Raw genomic sequence first — 13,342 nt, 5'->3', positions numbered from 1 at the left:
AAAACCCCACCCACCATTTTTTTCCCATTGGGCCAGGTTTGCTGTTTCACTTTTTTTCAGATCAGGAGTTTGTGATGGCAGGGGAAGCGGTGAAAGTCGAAGGACAAATTTATGAAGTCACGTGCCAGTGCCCTCCTGTAGTTTGGACGTTATCTGGGAGCTACGCAAGCCAGAAAGTAGGGATGGGGGAGTGGGGGCTGCACGCCCAGAAAAAGAAAGGTATTTGAAGAAAAGAAGGCATATGGCATGTCACAGTCTGATTTCCATTTGGAGCTACTTATTACCAGGCTTCTAAAAACAAAGTTTCTAGAGAGGAACCGGTAAAATTGTATAAAGTTGGGCATTTTGCCCTTGGAAATGTGGCAGCAGCTGAGCAGAGGGGCTGACGCTGCCCTCCTGTTTGGGTGCCCCTGTCCACGGTGTCCTGTGGAAGGCTCTGGAGCTCATCTGGGGAGGAACAGCCAGCTAGAAGAGGGAATCAGCACAAAAATGCTTTTATGTGGAATTTTAGATTAATGCCTTCCCTCCCTTTACTTAAAAACCATGTTGTGTTTAACTTTTTGACAGATTTGTTCTGCTTATTTACTTACAGCTTTAAGGGGCACTGGTGTTTTCTGTGCTGGGAAAAAAAAGATTTGTGGTATCTTGGTGAACTCCTGACCTAGAGAGTGAGATCTGATGTCATGCTGTCAAACGTACATTTTTGACATATGCTTGTAATGATACAGGAGAGCGGAGCAAGCATCATGCAAAGGAGGAGTGCTCAGAGGAAGAAGGATGGGCACGGAGAAAAGGACAGCAAGTGGAGCGCAGCTATCTCTCCTTCATACTCATGTCATCTTCCTGATGAGTTACTTGCACCTTGAATTTCCTCTTATTCCAGGTAACTGCTGACTTCAGTGCCTCTGCATGTGTGAGTAGAGATCGCTGGATCAAACTATTATTTTTCAAATTATATTAAAACAAGGATACTTGTGATTGTACCTTGCAAGTGTTTTGAACCCCACAAGCCAGAAAGAATTATGGTAGGGGGACACAGAGCAGGAGAGATGAGTGAGCACTGGAACTCAGTGGATGCGTGCAAGCTCACAGAAAGCCTTGAAGGAAGATGGTTTGGTAAGGAGATACAGTGCAGCCTCCCCATCCCTTCCGCAGCACTCCCTGCTCCCGCTGACCCTGCGGCTGGCACTGGCACTCACTGGCCGAGGAGGAGGAAGGTGCTGGTGCTGCCCACCGTGCGAAGCATTCCCAGTGCTGCTAACACCCGCTGCAGGGGGCTGTTGCCACCACTTGCTGACAAGTGACTGCTTTGAGGTGACGATCTCCTGCAAATACTTGTGTTTCAAGGAGCGTTTGCACCCACGGCTGAAGAAACTGAGAAAATACTTTAACGATTTTCTGTAGAAGACCTTTTGCTGCCCAAAATAGGCTGTTGTATCCATTCGCTTCTGCCTTTACCAGTGTAACTGGCCCCAAGATGTCAGTGCTGCTCCACTGCCAGTGCGACCACAGGGCTGCCTCTGGCCAGGCACCTAGGGTGCCTCAGTTTCCCTGGCTGCTCCCTGACCTTGGGCAAATCACTTACCCTTTGTGTACCTCTCTTCCTTATCTCTAACCCAGAGGCAGAAGTGGCTGAGATGGTAATAGTACTTCCCTGCCTTGCAGCAGTACTGAAAAGATAAGTTCATTAATGAGACACCTGTCTATCTGCTGTGCTGTGGGCCATGCAGATAAACAGGCAGATGCAAAGTGCAGTCTGGCTGTGAGAAGAGACAAAATGCGATCCCCATGTAAAAGGTGGGTCTGTGTCCCCTGTTTACAAATAGAGGGGAAAAAAAACCCAGGGGACAGTGATTTTCTCCCTCTTTGTATTTACCCTCCCCACAAGTCTGTGAACCATTTCAGTGCTGGAGAATGTATGGATTAGCATCCCTGATGTCAGCTGCAGGCCTTGTGTGCCGGCTTTCTGATAGCACCCCGGATTTGTTCTGGCAAACCTGAAACCATTTGAGCAATATAGTTTGTTTTGTAATGTGCACAAATTACAAACAATAATGAACCCTTTTGACTGATTTTGCATCTAGGAAGTCAGACTGTGAGAAAGCAAGTTTTTGTAAAAAGCTGTGTGTGATACAGTGTTACAGGCTGGCTAAGGAAGAGTTTTGGTATAAATGAATTATTTCTGTTTTCCTGGCAGCTTTATGACATACATGCATTTATTTTCTGCTTTGAGCTACATGCTGTCCATCTGAGTTAGGCAAGTCGCCCCAGCTAACCGAAAGGATTTGCTGCATGAAGCCACTGTGAATTGGAAAACAGACCTGGAAAGGCAAGGGCAAAAGTATATTCATGTATTCAACTAATGGTAGAGATAAGAACAGAAAACCAACAAACTAAAAATATTTAGAAAAACATATCTAGGAGAAGAGACTTCAAAGAACTAAAATTTTCAAGTCTCAGCTGTGGCGTAATCAGCATTAAATTTTGCAGTAGTCATTTGGGAGAGCAACCAGAAAATTGAATACAGAGGCAGTAAATGATTGGCATTTAAGATATGGCATTTACCTGCAATAACTACAGTCACTGCTGCTCTAAGAATAGTATAAAACAGTGGGAATCTCATACCCCGTATTTCAGCAGCATTTCCAAAATGAAGAAGAGGAATTATGCGGCTGTCTCCACAGAAGAGTGAATTCCGCAAGCCTCTCGCAGGCAGGAGCTGGTTTGCTGGGAAGCCAGCGGTGTGGACTGGGCCGTGGCTTTGCTAGGGTTCTCCAGGTGATCTACATGCATCACACAGGCCGCACGGCAGTGCTGGTGCTGTGGTGTGCAAAATATCCCTGTTTCTCACTCAAAAGGGAAGCTACATGGCAGGAAGAGAAATAAGCTACAGTACCAGCAACACTGGAAAACGTGTGCATGCCCATAGCCCATCCATTTATTTCAGAGTATGCTGGTGGATCTAGCGAGAAATAGCTTCTCTCCCTAAAGATCCTGTGTCCTCTAGATGTCTTTAAGCAGTGTCCTTGCTGGTGAGCTGCAGGGATGTCTGATTAACACTCCATTTGAGAGATCACAAGCATTTGATTGCACCAGTTGACATGTTTACCTGGAATTGCAACTGGTCAATGCAATGGCAAGTCAGTGAAGTAGTGTCATCGTAAAGCTTACATTTAGGTCGCTCGGTGCATCTGCATTAGCTATCCAGCACGAAGCTTGCACAAAGGAGAACTTATCTAACACAAAAGGCAGGTTTTAGGTGGTTGCCAAGCTTCTGTAGTGCTCAGTATCCTTTCATACTTTATCCAGTTATAATTAAGTGGTGTTTTTAATCTTCAAAGCGTTTTATAAACCTTTACCTAATTAATCTTCACAACACCTCTACGTGGCGGGTAAGCATTCGTTAAGTGTTTTCGATTCATAATTAGGCACCAGGTAATCATTTAAATAGTTCAGTTCAGAAAACCTAAATGAAAAAAAAAAAATAGATTTGTTCTCCCTTTGTCAAAACAATAGGACAAACCATTATTGTTTGATCCAATGAAGTGTCCTTCCATTTAGTGGGGTTTGGAGAATCAACTAGTTTGATTGATTGAACACTAAGGTTCTTTATAATTGCGCAAAGAAATCAAGCTTGATTGTTCTTGTCACTTGGGTATTGCACTGAAATTATGCTGTTAAAAATAAGTAGCACCATATGTGAGAAATGCATTGTTTAATTAGATGGAGATGGAAGGCTTTTTGGTATACTATTGGTTGGCAGTTAAAGCATTGTGATTTTGCATCTGTCAGCCACTCAGAACTTTGTCTTAGGTTTTGAATTTCTTTGTAGTAAGTTAAAGTAAATAAGATTTTTTTATCTCAGGCTGAGGCTGAACTCCACAGAAATCAGTGTACGTCAGGAATATCTGTAGTAGCAATTAAGCCAGTGCCTGTCTTGTGTTTCTTTTAAGTACACACTTCTGAACAATAGAGGCTGTAATTGTAATTTCTACAGAAGGCTTTTTGTATGTCTGAAAAACAAACAAGAAAAACAAAATCTCCTTATACCTGCTATTATGATTTGGAATATTCACATATGCACATGAGAAAGAGAATTACAGGTGAAAGAACACCTTGAAAGTGTGACTTGCTTTTAAGTTCATAGAACAGTTGCAAATCAAAGTAGGATTAGATTCAGAGCAAAATAAAAATTGAAACAAAATAAAAAACAAATAGTATGCAGTCAAGCTATTGCATTTTGATTGCAAATATATGAAGTTCTACAACAGGTTAAGTAGAGGAGGAAATTAAACTGAATATGGGAAAAAGTAAATCTTCTCCAGGGGCTATATTAGGCATCATAGGCAGGTTAGATTTGACATGCTTTAACATGACCTTGTTTTATACACAAAGGATTAGCATTTAAGCCGATGTTTGAGCCTAGTATATATGTAAAAAAGTAAATTTATATTGTTAAAAATGCAACTGTTGAGAAAACACCAGCCTTGACTGCATAACATGTCCTTCTTATGTCACATTTACAGTGGTACATGAATTTAGAACATATACAAATTTGGAGATGGTTTTGCTCCGTTACAGAATGAAATTTCCGAAGAAGGATATTGGAGGTAATCTTGATAGTGTGTCACAGGCAGGTATTACTGCGCATTTCCAAAACAGATTGTTGTATCCATAACTAACCTGTAGAAATCCTTGCTGTAGGATTGTGGATGCTAAAAAATCACAGTGTTTGGACTGGCTCATGAGAGAGAAATAACTTTAAAGTCTCATACAGTCCATATCTGAATCCAGAAGTCCCTGAAGCAGGGGTTCCTGGAGACTGGTAAAGTGCAAAGGTGAAACTATTCCCCTGCTCCTGCCCTTCTGTCCGGACAAACAGGTTCGGCTGTGGGCAAGGATGAGCACCTGGTGCCCGCTGTGGTGTGCGAGGTCGCCTGGAGGCTCCAGCCCCACCTGCCAGCAGAACTGCAGAAAATCAAGTGAACCGGAGTGAAGGGCTGCATTAAGATTAGGAGGAAACCAAGGGTGAAGCAGCGGCTGCTCTGAGAGGCTGAACTTGGGCTGAGGGGATGTGGTGTTGTGCGTGTATATACCTATGTGTGCGTGTGTGTAAATGTATGTGTATACACATGGCACACACCTATCAGGGCAGGTAGCATGCACGTTTGTGTATATGTATATGGATAAATGCTGAACCCTACATCTGGGCCATCTGTACTGATGGCTGTTGTGGGAGGACTGCTGGCTGGGGAGGTATGCTGACATTTCAGAAGATCTGGAGACCAGTGAGACCAGTGTCTTGCCTTGGCAGTGGGTGTGCAGTGATTTCTGTGGCCAGTGCAGTAATATCTACATTAATCTTTCCCCTCAAAGAAGATGGTACCACAAACCCTCTGTTTCAGAAGACAAGTGTTTGTTAGTGACAGTGGTTCTAGTAGTGATCCTAGTTATAATCCCTTCCTTTTTAGCTTACCTTTTGCTGTTTGCAAATGAGTGCTTAAAGCTGTGAATACTAACACTGCTTTGAGAAGTAATGAAGCAGACTTGTGCATGTGGTATCAAGAGTGTTATTGCTGGCTCCAGAACCAAATACTCTTTGCATAATCAAATTCTTAATTGATGTTTTTCCTTATGGTTGCTGAGTATAATCTATGCTTTTTTACCCCCGTGTAAAGGAGGGGAAGAAGTGCATGTCCAACAATATTTCTGATTTCATCATGAGGCATGAGCCAGCATCGCAAGACCTGTCTGTCCTTAGCATGGTGTGGCATTGGGCTTTGCATTGTGATTAGCAGTGTGCGCTTCTCTTCTGTAATCCACAGATTGATCTTTTATCTGACTGTAGAGAGGATCTTCAATAAAATTAGCAGGTCTCACATTTCTTTTTAGTATTCCTGCCTTTCACGGGGCTTGCCATATGTACCTGTACACCGATGTATGTGTATACCCTATATTATTTTAATTCAGAAGCCTGAATTTCTGTAACTGATGCGTTTTTCCTATGTTGACTGCTAGATACTACTTTGTATTTTTAACAGATTTTCTGTTAAGCTTTAATTTTTATGTCGCTTGTTCTTCCTCTGAAGGTCATTTTACTACTAGGTCTGGCCATGTCTGTGCATTGTTTCTTGCTGCTTAATCTTAGTACAAGCTTCCCTACGCTTCCTTCCTTTAATGTTTTTGCCTTTCACAGTGAATTTGGCAGTTCTTGAAGAACAAACCATTGTTTGTGATCTGTAGGCAGCAGCCTCAATACCTGGGGATACAAAATTTGCAAGTTTGTGTTGCTTTTCTACTAGGATTTGGTTTTGGATGGGGAAGTGGCTGTGGCCAAGAGTGCGTGCCCAGGATCCGGTAATTGCTGTGCGTCCTTAGGGAGCATGGAGGGAGAGGCAAGGAAGAAATAGAGGGAGGAAGGTCAGAAGCATTCGTTACCCGCCATCCCCACCCCCCCCCAGGAGAAGTTCAGCAGACAAGGCTTAAATTGGAAAGCTGTTTCAATCAAAAATATTTTGCCGCTGGAGGAATAAGTTTATGGACAGCATTTGGATTCAAGGGTTGGAGAATTCAGGAATGCAATTTGTATTTTCCCTCTGTTGGACATAAAAGCTTTTGGAGAAGCTTTTGGGTTTTTCTTCTGCCTTTTTTTTTCCTTTTTTTTTTTTTAATTGTTTGCTAAATTAGCAGATGAGAAGCAGCTTCTGAAGAGCTGTTGCTCATTTTGAATTCCAAAGGTGGCTGTGCCTCTTAGCTGTGACGTGGTTGTAGACCGAGGCTCTTGTAACTTCTGTATGTGACTTGGTTCTGCTCTCTGGTGAATGTAAGACCGTCTGTGGTTATGGAACGATATGGAGATGGGCCACATTTTTATTGTGGAGCTTTTCTTTGTGACAAGATTCAGAACACAGGTTTGGGCAGTGTGTGTGAGGGGCCCAGGCCATAGCTGGTTCTGGGAGCCCACCTCCCCCGTGCCGACCCAGCATGTGCCGTTGTCCTGCCGCAGTTCTCCCAGGCTGGGCAGGACCTCTAAAGTCCATTATGGTTTAAATCCCTTTTGAGCTCAATTGGGTGACAAGAATCCTTACCTACTATTACTTTGAATTAAGAAGTTAATCTTATCCAGCGATAAGCAGCTAATTGTATCTGGCCAGTATCAACAGGATATCACCAGGCATGTATTTTACAAGCTGCTGGAGTGATGTACTTTTTAACTCTCCAGCTGTATTGTCAGGCTTTATTTGGTCTCTTTTCTCTTCTATCTGTTCAGGATTTTGTCTTTGACTTGTTTAATTAAAATCAGCTCACTCTAGCCAGGCTGGAATGTCCAATAATAACTGCTTATTAAGGAATGGAAGCTGTGCAGTTATTAATTTAAATTATTTTGTTCCAGAGGTTTTGCTCAAATTAAATAGAAAACCAAATTAAACAATGATTTAATTAAGTGGAAGAGATAGAACGTAGAGGCAGATTTAGAAGGTGAAGATCTAAAAGAAGCGTATTCTTCCAGTTGTGACATCTAACAGATGTAATCCTTCATCAGTATGGTGAAGCAGAGATTTACTGTCATTCAGAGGATAATGAAGAAGCCGATGGCAAGAATTATGTTACAAGATAAGAAACTAAACTAATGAATATAGCTCTACAAACCTGAATAAAAAACTCCAGAGAAGAGATTAAAAGAAACAAAGCGTGTATTGTTGGAGAGAAATTTCATACAGTCGAGCATTACTACCTACTGTACCAGCTACTAGGATGAAAATTAACTCTATCCCAGCCTAAACCAGCGCAATACGAAACTGAACTAATGAATATAGCTCTACAAACCCGAATAAAAAACTTCAGAGAAGAGATTAAAAGAAACAAAATGTATTGTTGGAAAGAAATCTCATAGAGTCGAGCATTACTTCATACTTCAAATTGCTGAAATACAGAGTCAGAGAGGGTGGGGGTTGGCAGGGCCTCTGGAGGTCAGCCAGCCCTTCCCCCGGCCGGAGCAGGTTCCCTGGAGCAGGCTGCACAGGGTCACGTCCAGGCGGGTCTGCAACGTCTCCGGAGAAGGAGACCCCGCAGGCTCCCTGGGCAGCCTGTGCCAGGGCTCCGGCACACTCCAGGTAAGGACGTTTTTCCTCCTGTTCAGGGGGAAGTTGCTGTGTTGCAGTTTGTGCCCGTCGCCCCTTGTCCTGTCGCTGGGCACCCCTGGAAAGAGCCTGGCCCCGTCCCCTGGACGGCCGCCCTTAAGGGGTTTGCAGCCATCGATGAGATCCCCTCTCAGCCTCCTCTGCTCCGGGCCGAAGGACCCAGCTCCCTCAGCCTTTCCCCAGCCGGGGGATGCTCCAGTCCCCTCTTCACCTTCGTAGCCCGCGCTGGCCCCTCTCCAGCAGTTCCCTGTCTCTCTTGGACTGGGAGCCCAGCACTGGACACAGCACTCCAGATGTGACCTCACCAGGGCAGAGCAGAAGGAGGGGGATCAGCTCCCTTGACCTGCTGGCCACGTTCCTCCTAATGCCCCCCAGAACCCCAACTGGCCGCTTGGCCACCACGGCACACTGCTGGCCCATGGGCAACTTTCTGTCTACCAGAACTCCCAGGTCCTCCTGCGCAGATCTGCCTTCTGGCAGGCCAGCCCCAGCCTGTGCTGGTGTGTGGGGCTGTTCCTCCCCACGTGCAGGACTTCACAATGACAATTTAATGGTAATAAAATGATAAATTAAATACTTGTATAGAATATATATACACTTCCAGAGCAACTTGTAAAAATAAACTTCATAATGCATTGGGATAGTCAAGGATGACCTGCCATGAAATGAATATTTCATTAATACTTGATGTTCACGTTAATTAGATTTATGGTTTGTGTATGCAGAGTTAGAAATCGCACAGAAGTAACAATTACCTCTTAACATTTCATTAGATGTTAGATTATTAAGATATACTTCTATTGTGAGAAGTACACAGGTCCATTTTGAATGGATATGAAACATTTGGTAATTTTGAGAAAGTTCTCCAGCTAGGGTAATGTTGCCTAATATTAAACTTCCTGGCACATTTAATCTTTAAAGTCATTTATGGTAACTATATTATTATTTCCTGAACAGTTTTGTTTAACAGTGTGTTTGAAATTATTCTAACCTCCTGCAGCTGGGCTATTTGAGATGGCAATGACTTGACTTAGGGTATCAAGTTGCTCTGGCAGCGATGATTGCAAGTTAAATGTTATTGTCATGCATATTAAACACACATAAAAACAGATAATTATTGGTTTGTCTTTTTTAGAGGGTAGTCTTATGTGGTGGAGATTTTTTGCTCTAGGAAGCCATTAGCATGCATATGAATCTAAGCAATACAAGAAATGGTAAGTGGAAAAAGAATGAAATTTATCTTTTTCTTTTGTATCACTCCAGAATCTCTTTTAATAGCCATTTTTCTGATTATTCCTTTCTGATTTCTTAATAAGGACATGTTCTAATACACAATAAATTATATGGGGAAAGGGTCAGGTTGCAAAATCCATTCTTACAGCGTCAGGATTGCTTGGCAAAAGTATAACTCAGTGACGCATGTGGATTACTAAGTATTTCTCTTTAGAGTTGGGAAACACCTTGGTTTATGTTTGAATAATGCCCAGTCCATAGGGATCCTGGGATGCTGGTCTCTGACTGCTGCGCTTGGATATAACATTATGAGTATTACTATGGGAAAAGTGGTTTTAAAAACCACTCACCTATCCCCATGGCAGCCTACGGGCCGTGGGAGTAGAGAGGTGGCTGGAAAGGAAAACTATGGCAAAGGATTTACTCAGGTTCACCAGGGTTCGTGCTTAAGTTTTACTGACTTCGACGCATCTCGTTGGCATTTCTGCAGGCCTGTTGTCAATCACGAAACGGTACCATGCCGGTGGCAAGGAGTGGTCACAGACCAGGTCCTGAACTGCCGTTCGCTGCAGCTCCAAGGAGTCGAACCTGGTGCTGCGGTAGGGGTTGCGGAGGATGCGGTGTCCCTCCGGTGAGCACTCGGGAGCTGGGAAAGGTGAAAAAGGACAATGTTAATAAGTTAATTCCAGTTAATTCAATTGGATACTGTTAATAACTGCTTAAAGTGGGGTACATCCTCTTATGTTCAGGTTCAGTTTAGGATTGGGCTGATTTTCAAGGAAAACACTGGGAAAAGTTCCAGTTTAAAATTAAATACATAAAATTGGAAGCTCAGTAACATAAAGATTCTAGTTATCTAGATTTTCATCACATCTGAATGAGAACCAGAAATCTTAACCTTTTAATGTGATTGCAGCCTAGTTTTAGGGTTTAACATCTGAATCACTTCTCAGAAATCAAGTAATGTTTTGAGGTACCAAAGTCTCATGATCTTTGAAAAAATGTGCGTTTTTAATTTCGTTTACTATACGCATGAGCATTTAAATCATGTTATAAATTGGCGCTCAAGCATAACGTGCACTTCACATACTTTTAAATACAGATTTAGAATAATGAAAATAAGAAAAGCTAAAGAGAGAAAAAGAAATGGTGAAACCCCAACAGTACAGGGTTTTTAGAAATAAGCTCAAGTTAGGCTTGCAGATATTCGAGCCACAGGTCAGACTTGCCTGAGGCATGTACCCATAAAGCCAAATGCATCAGAGCTGCTGTGCATGCATCCAAAGACTGAACCAAAACTGCTGCTCCTTGATGTATGTTTGTTTACATGCTTGCCCTGCTTACTTTCATACATGCCTTGACTTTTTTTAGAGCGCGTATTCAGTAGTTTCTTATCACCTAATAAAAGGAAGCCTTGCAGTGATTCTTTTAGAAGTTGTTTATCTTCAAAAAGCTGCTCATGTAGAAAAAAAGAACCTTTTCTTGGTTATCTTTGCCATTTCTCTGCAAGGCAAGGTCTATTTTTGCTGTGTTGGCGCTGCAGAGGGGGTCACAGAGGAGACCAAGGTGGAGTTGCTCAGCTTCATGCATCAGCAGCAGAAGGCTCAGCTAATTTCTTGCTGCAGTAATCTTTAATTGCTAATGATGATGTAAGAGGCAGAGAGCACATCACAGGGATTGCACAACCTGGTTTCAGGAGCCAGCCTGGCAGTCAGCAAAATCACCTCTTTGCACCGTGAATAGGGCTCATTTAGGTGACACCGCTGACAGAGAATAAGACCCTTCCCCATAATATCGTGTTTCAAATGTCACTTTTCAGATTATAACTCCGCTTTAATATTATGACGGTGGCACTCTGAAACAGATTTATCATTTTTATTTTATTGACAAGATACTCAGAAGGTTAAAGTCAATCCATTTATGGTAGTATTTTTAAGGATTATTTTTGTTGCGCCAGAGGCAAGGCAATGATATACAAGACAAATGGGGACAAAATGTAGCATAACATAGCCTTTATTGCAATTTTCAGAGAGCTAAACTGTCAAAGTGATAGTGCAATTCCAATGCAAAATTCAGCTGAATTAATCCAGTTGCCTTTTTAAATAAAAAAAGAGCACCCTAAGCTTTTCTTTTCGACAGGTAAGAGCCATTTTAGAGAGGAAACACTTGGAATTACTGCACCTCTAATTAAATCTGCGATCCCACTCCCTCCCTCAGGTGTTCTTTCTGGGGATTTGGGTCCAGCAGTGGGGACCACATGGAGACTGTCCTTTATGAATTCCCAGCCCAAAGGAATAAGTGACATTTCAGCAGACCAATTATTTTACAGAAATGAAAAGTTTACCCTGCGTTTATAAACCATTAAAGAATGCAGGCATTTGCTGACCCCTTCAATACCACTCAGTGCTTCAGGACTGTTAATGGAAATGGGACTTTGGCTTGTGGTGCCTTTTGCTTGCCCTAAGTACTTACTTTCTGAACAAAAGACAAAAAAATCTAAAAGTAAACAGCTGTTTGCACACTGTTGCCACAGGAATCCTGCAAGAACGCTGCAAATTAATTGCATTCTCTTTCTCAATAATAATAATATCAAATTCTCCCTTTAAATGTAATTAATAACCTTCTGCTCAATATGTATTCGTTATAATCCAAATTCACACAACATGTTGTGGTCTTACCAATGATTAACTGCTCTGTCTAAACACTGCAAATATATTAGACAGAGACATGGCTAATTATTTTTTGTCCTTCACATAGGTTTTTTTGCAGTAGTATAGAAAATGCTGCTTCATGTATTAACGTTAGAGGAGTTGAACGCTGCAGATGGGAGTTGCAAAGGGCAGGGAAAGACATGGAGGAGAGCAGAGGGGAGGCACGCAAGGTCAGTAAGGAGAGTGGTGTTCACCCATTAAAATTAACAGCATTTGGGACAAAAGCCATGTGTTCGCTCCCTAAAGAGCATACATACAAAGCCCCTGCTCCAGCAGCCACCGCCTCTAAAGGAGTATTTTATTCTGCATTAAATGTCAGAGCATGTTACTATGGGTTTAGTGATGCTTGCAGGCTGTCATGGAGGTGGCAGCAAGGCAAACTGCTCCGCGGCAGCTCCCCCGGAGCCAGGCTGGCCGGTTCTGTTCTTACCCTGGCACAGATCACACCGAACCGCGTGGAGCTGGCGGTGGGGCACAGGCACGGAGCAGGAGGGGGTGCGAGTAAAAGGCTGGCCCAGGTTTTGCAGAAACCCGTGAGCAAAACAACTCCTCAATTATCGAGTTTCCCTTGTAAAATGGTTCTTATTACAGCCTTATGACAGAATCATTGTAAACTTTAACACACAAATTGCAGGCCGTGGTACAAGTTAATTACTACTGCCTTTCTAGCAGAAAAAAATAAATAAAGGTATCACTGTAATCAGCCTCTATGACTAAAATGTTATTTTAAAAAAAAACACCCAAGAAGACATAGCTGAGCCCTGTTGGTTGTTCACCTGAGGGATGCCTGCCTGTACCTTATGGTGACTGCAGCTATATTCTAACCAGATGAAGCCTTCCTCTTAATTTTAAGTTCATGACAGTGTCAGATGCAGATGTCAAGCTTGTGTTCAGTGATGCAGTGCTCAATATCACAATTGCCGCCGCCCCCCCCCCCCCCCCCCCCCCCCCCCCCCCGTTGTGGGGAACAGTAAAAGTCCACATCCGTGTCTTGTACAGAGTCGCTGTTGCTCTGCAGTAGGCAGGTTAGATTGCCTTTAAAAGGAAATATTTATTTCTTTACACAGGAAATACCTATGCCTTTAATCACCCAGCTCTATTTCTATAATTGTATTAAAAGAGCTTATGAAAAAAAATGCTGGCTTTTCAGGGAGCAGAGAGCTCATCGCCATTATGACCGTTCTGATTTCCTTCAGGAAGAAATTAAACTGTACAGTGAGATTTTGTTGTTCTTGGTCCAGAACGTTGTTGGAATTA

The 13,342-nt window shown here is 42.7% G+C and overlaps 1 protein-coding gene across 1 annotated transcript in view; it reads right to left on the bottom strand.

The window, feature by feature from the left end:
- Nucleotides 1-13,342, bottom strand: part of LOC119152354 (von Willebrand factor D and EGF domain-containing protein-like) — a 185,793-nt gene that overhangs the window by 137,442 nt on the left and 35,009 nt on the right. The window contains exon 2 of the mRNA XM_037397521.1: nucleotides 9,836-10,020. Coding sequence (XP_037253418.1) covers nucleotides 9,836-10,020 — 185 coding nt within the window. The remainder of the gene's footprint in view (nucleotides 1-9,835; nucleotides 10,021-13,342) is intronic.

The sequence above is a fragment of the Falco rusticolus genome, chromosome 8 (genome assembly GCF_015220075.1).
Source record: "Falco rusticolus isolate bFalRus1 chromosome 8, bFalRus1.pri, whole genome shotgun sequence".
Taxonomy (NCBI): domain Eukaryota; kingdom Metazoa; phylum Chordata; class Aves; order Falconiformes; family Falconidae; genus Falco; species Falco rusticolus.
This window is presented reverse-complemented; position numbering and strand designations above follow the sequence as displayed.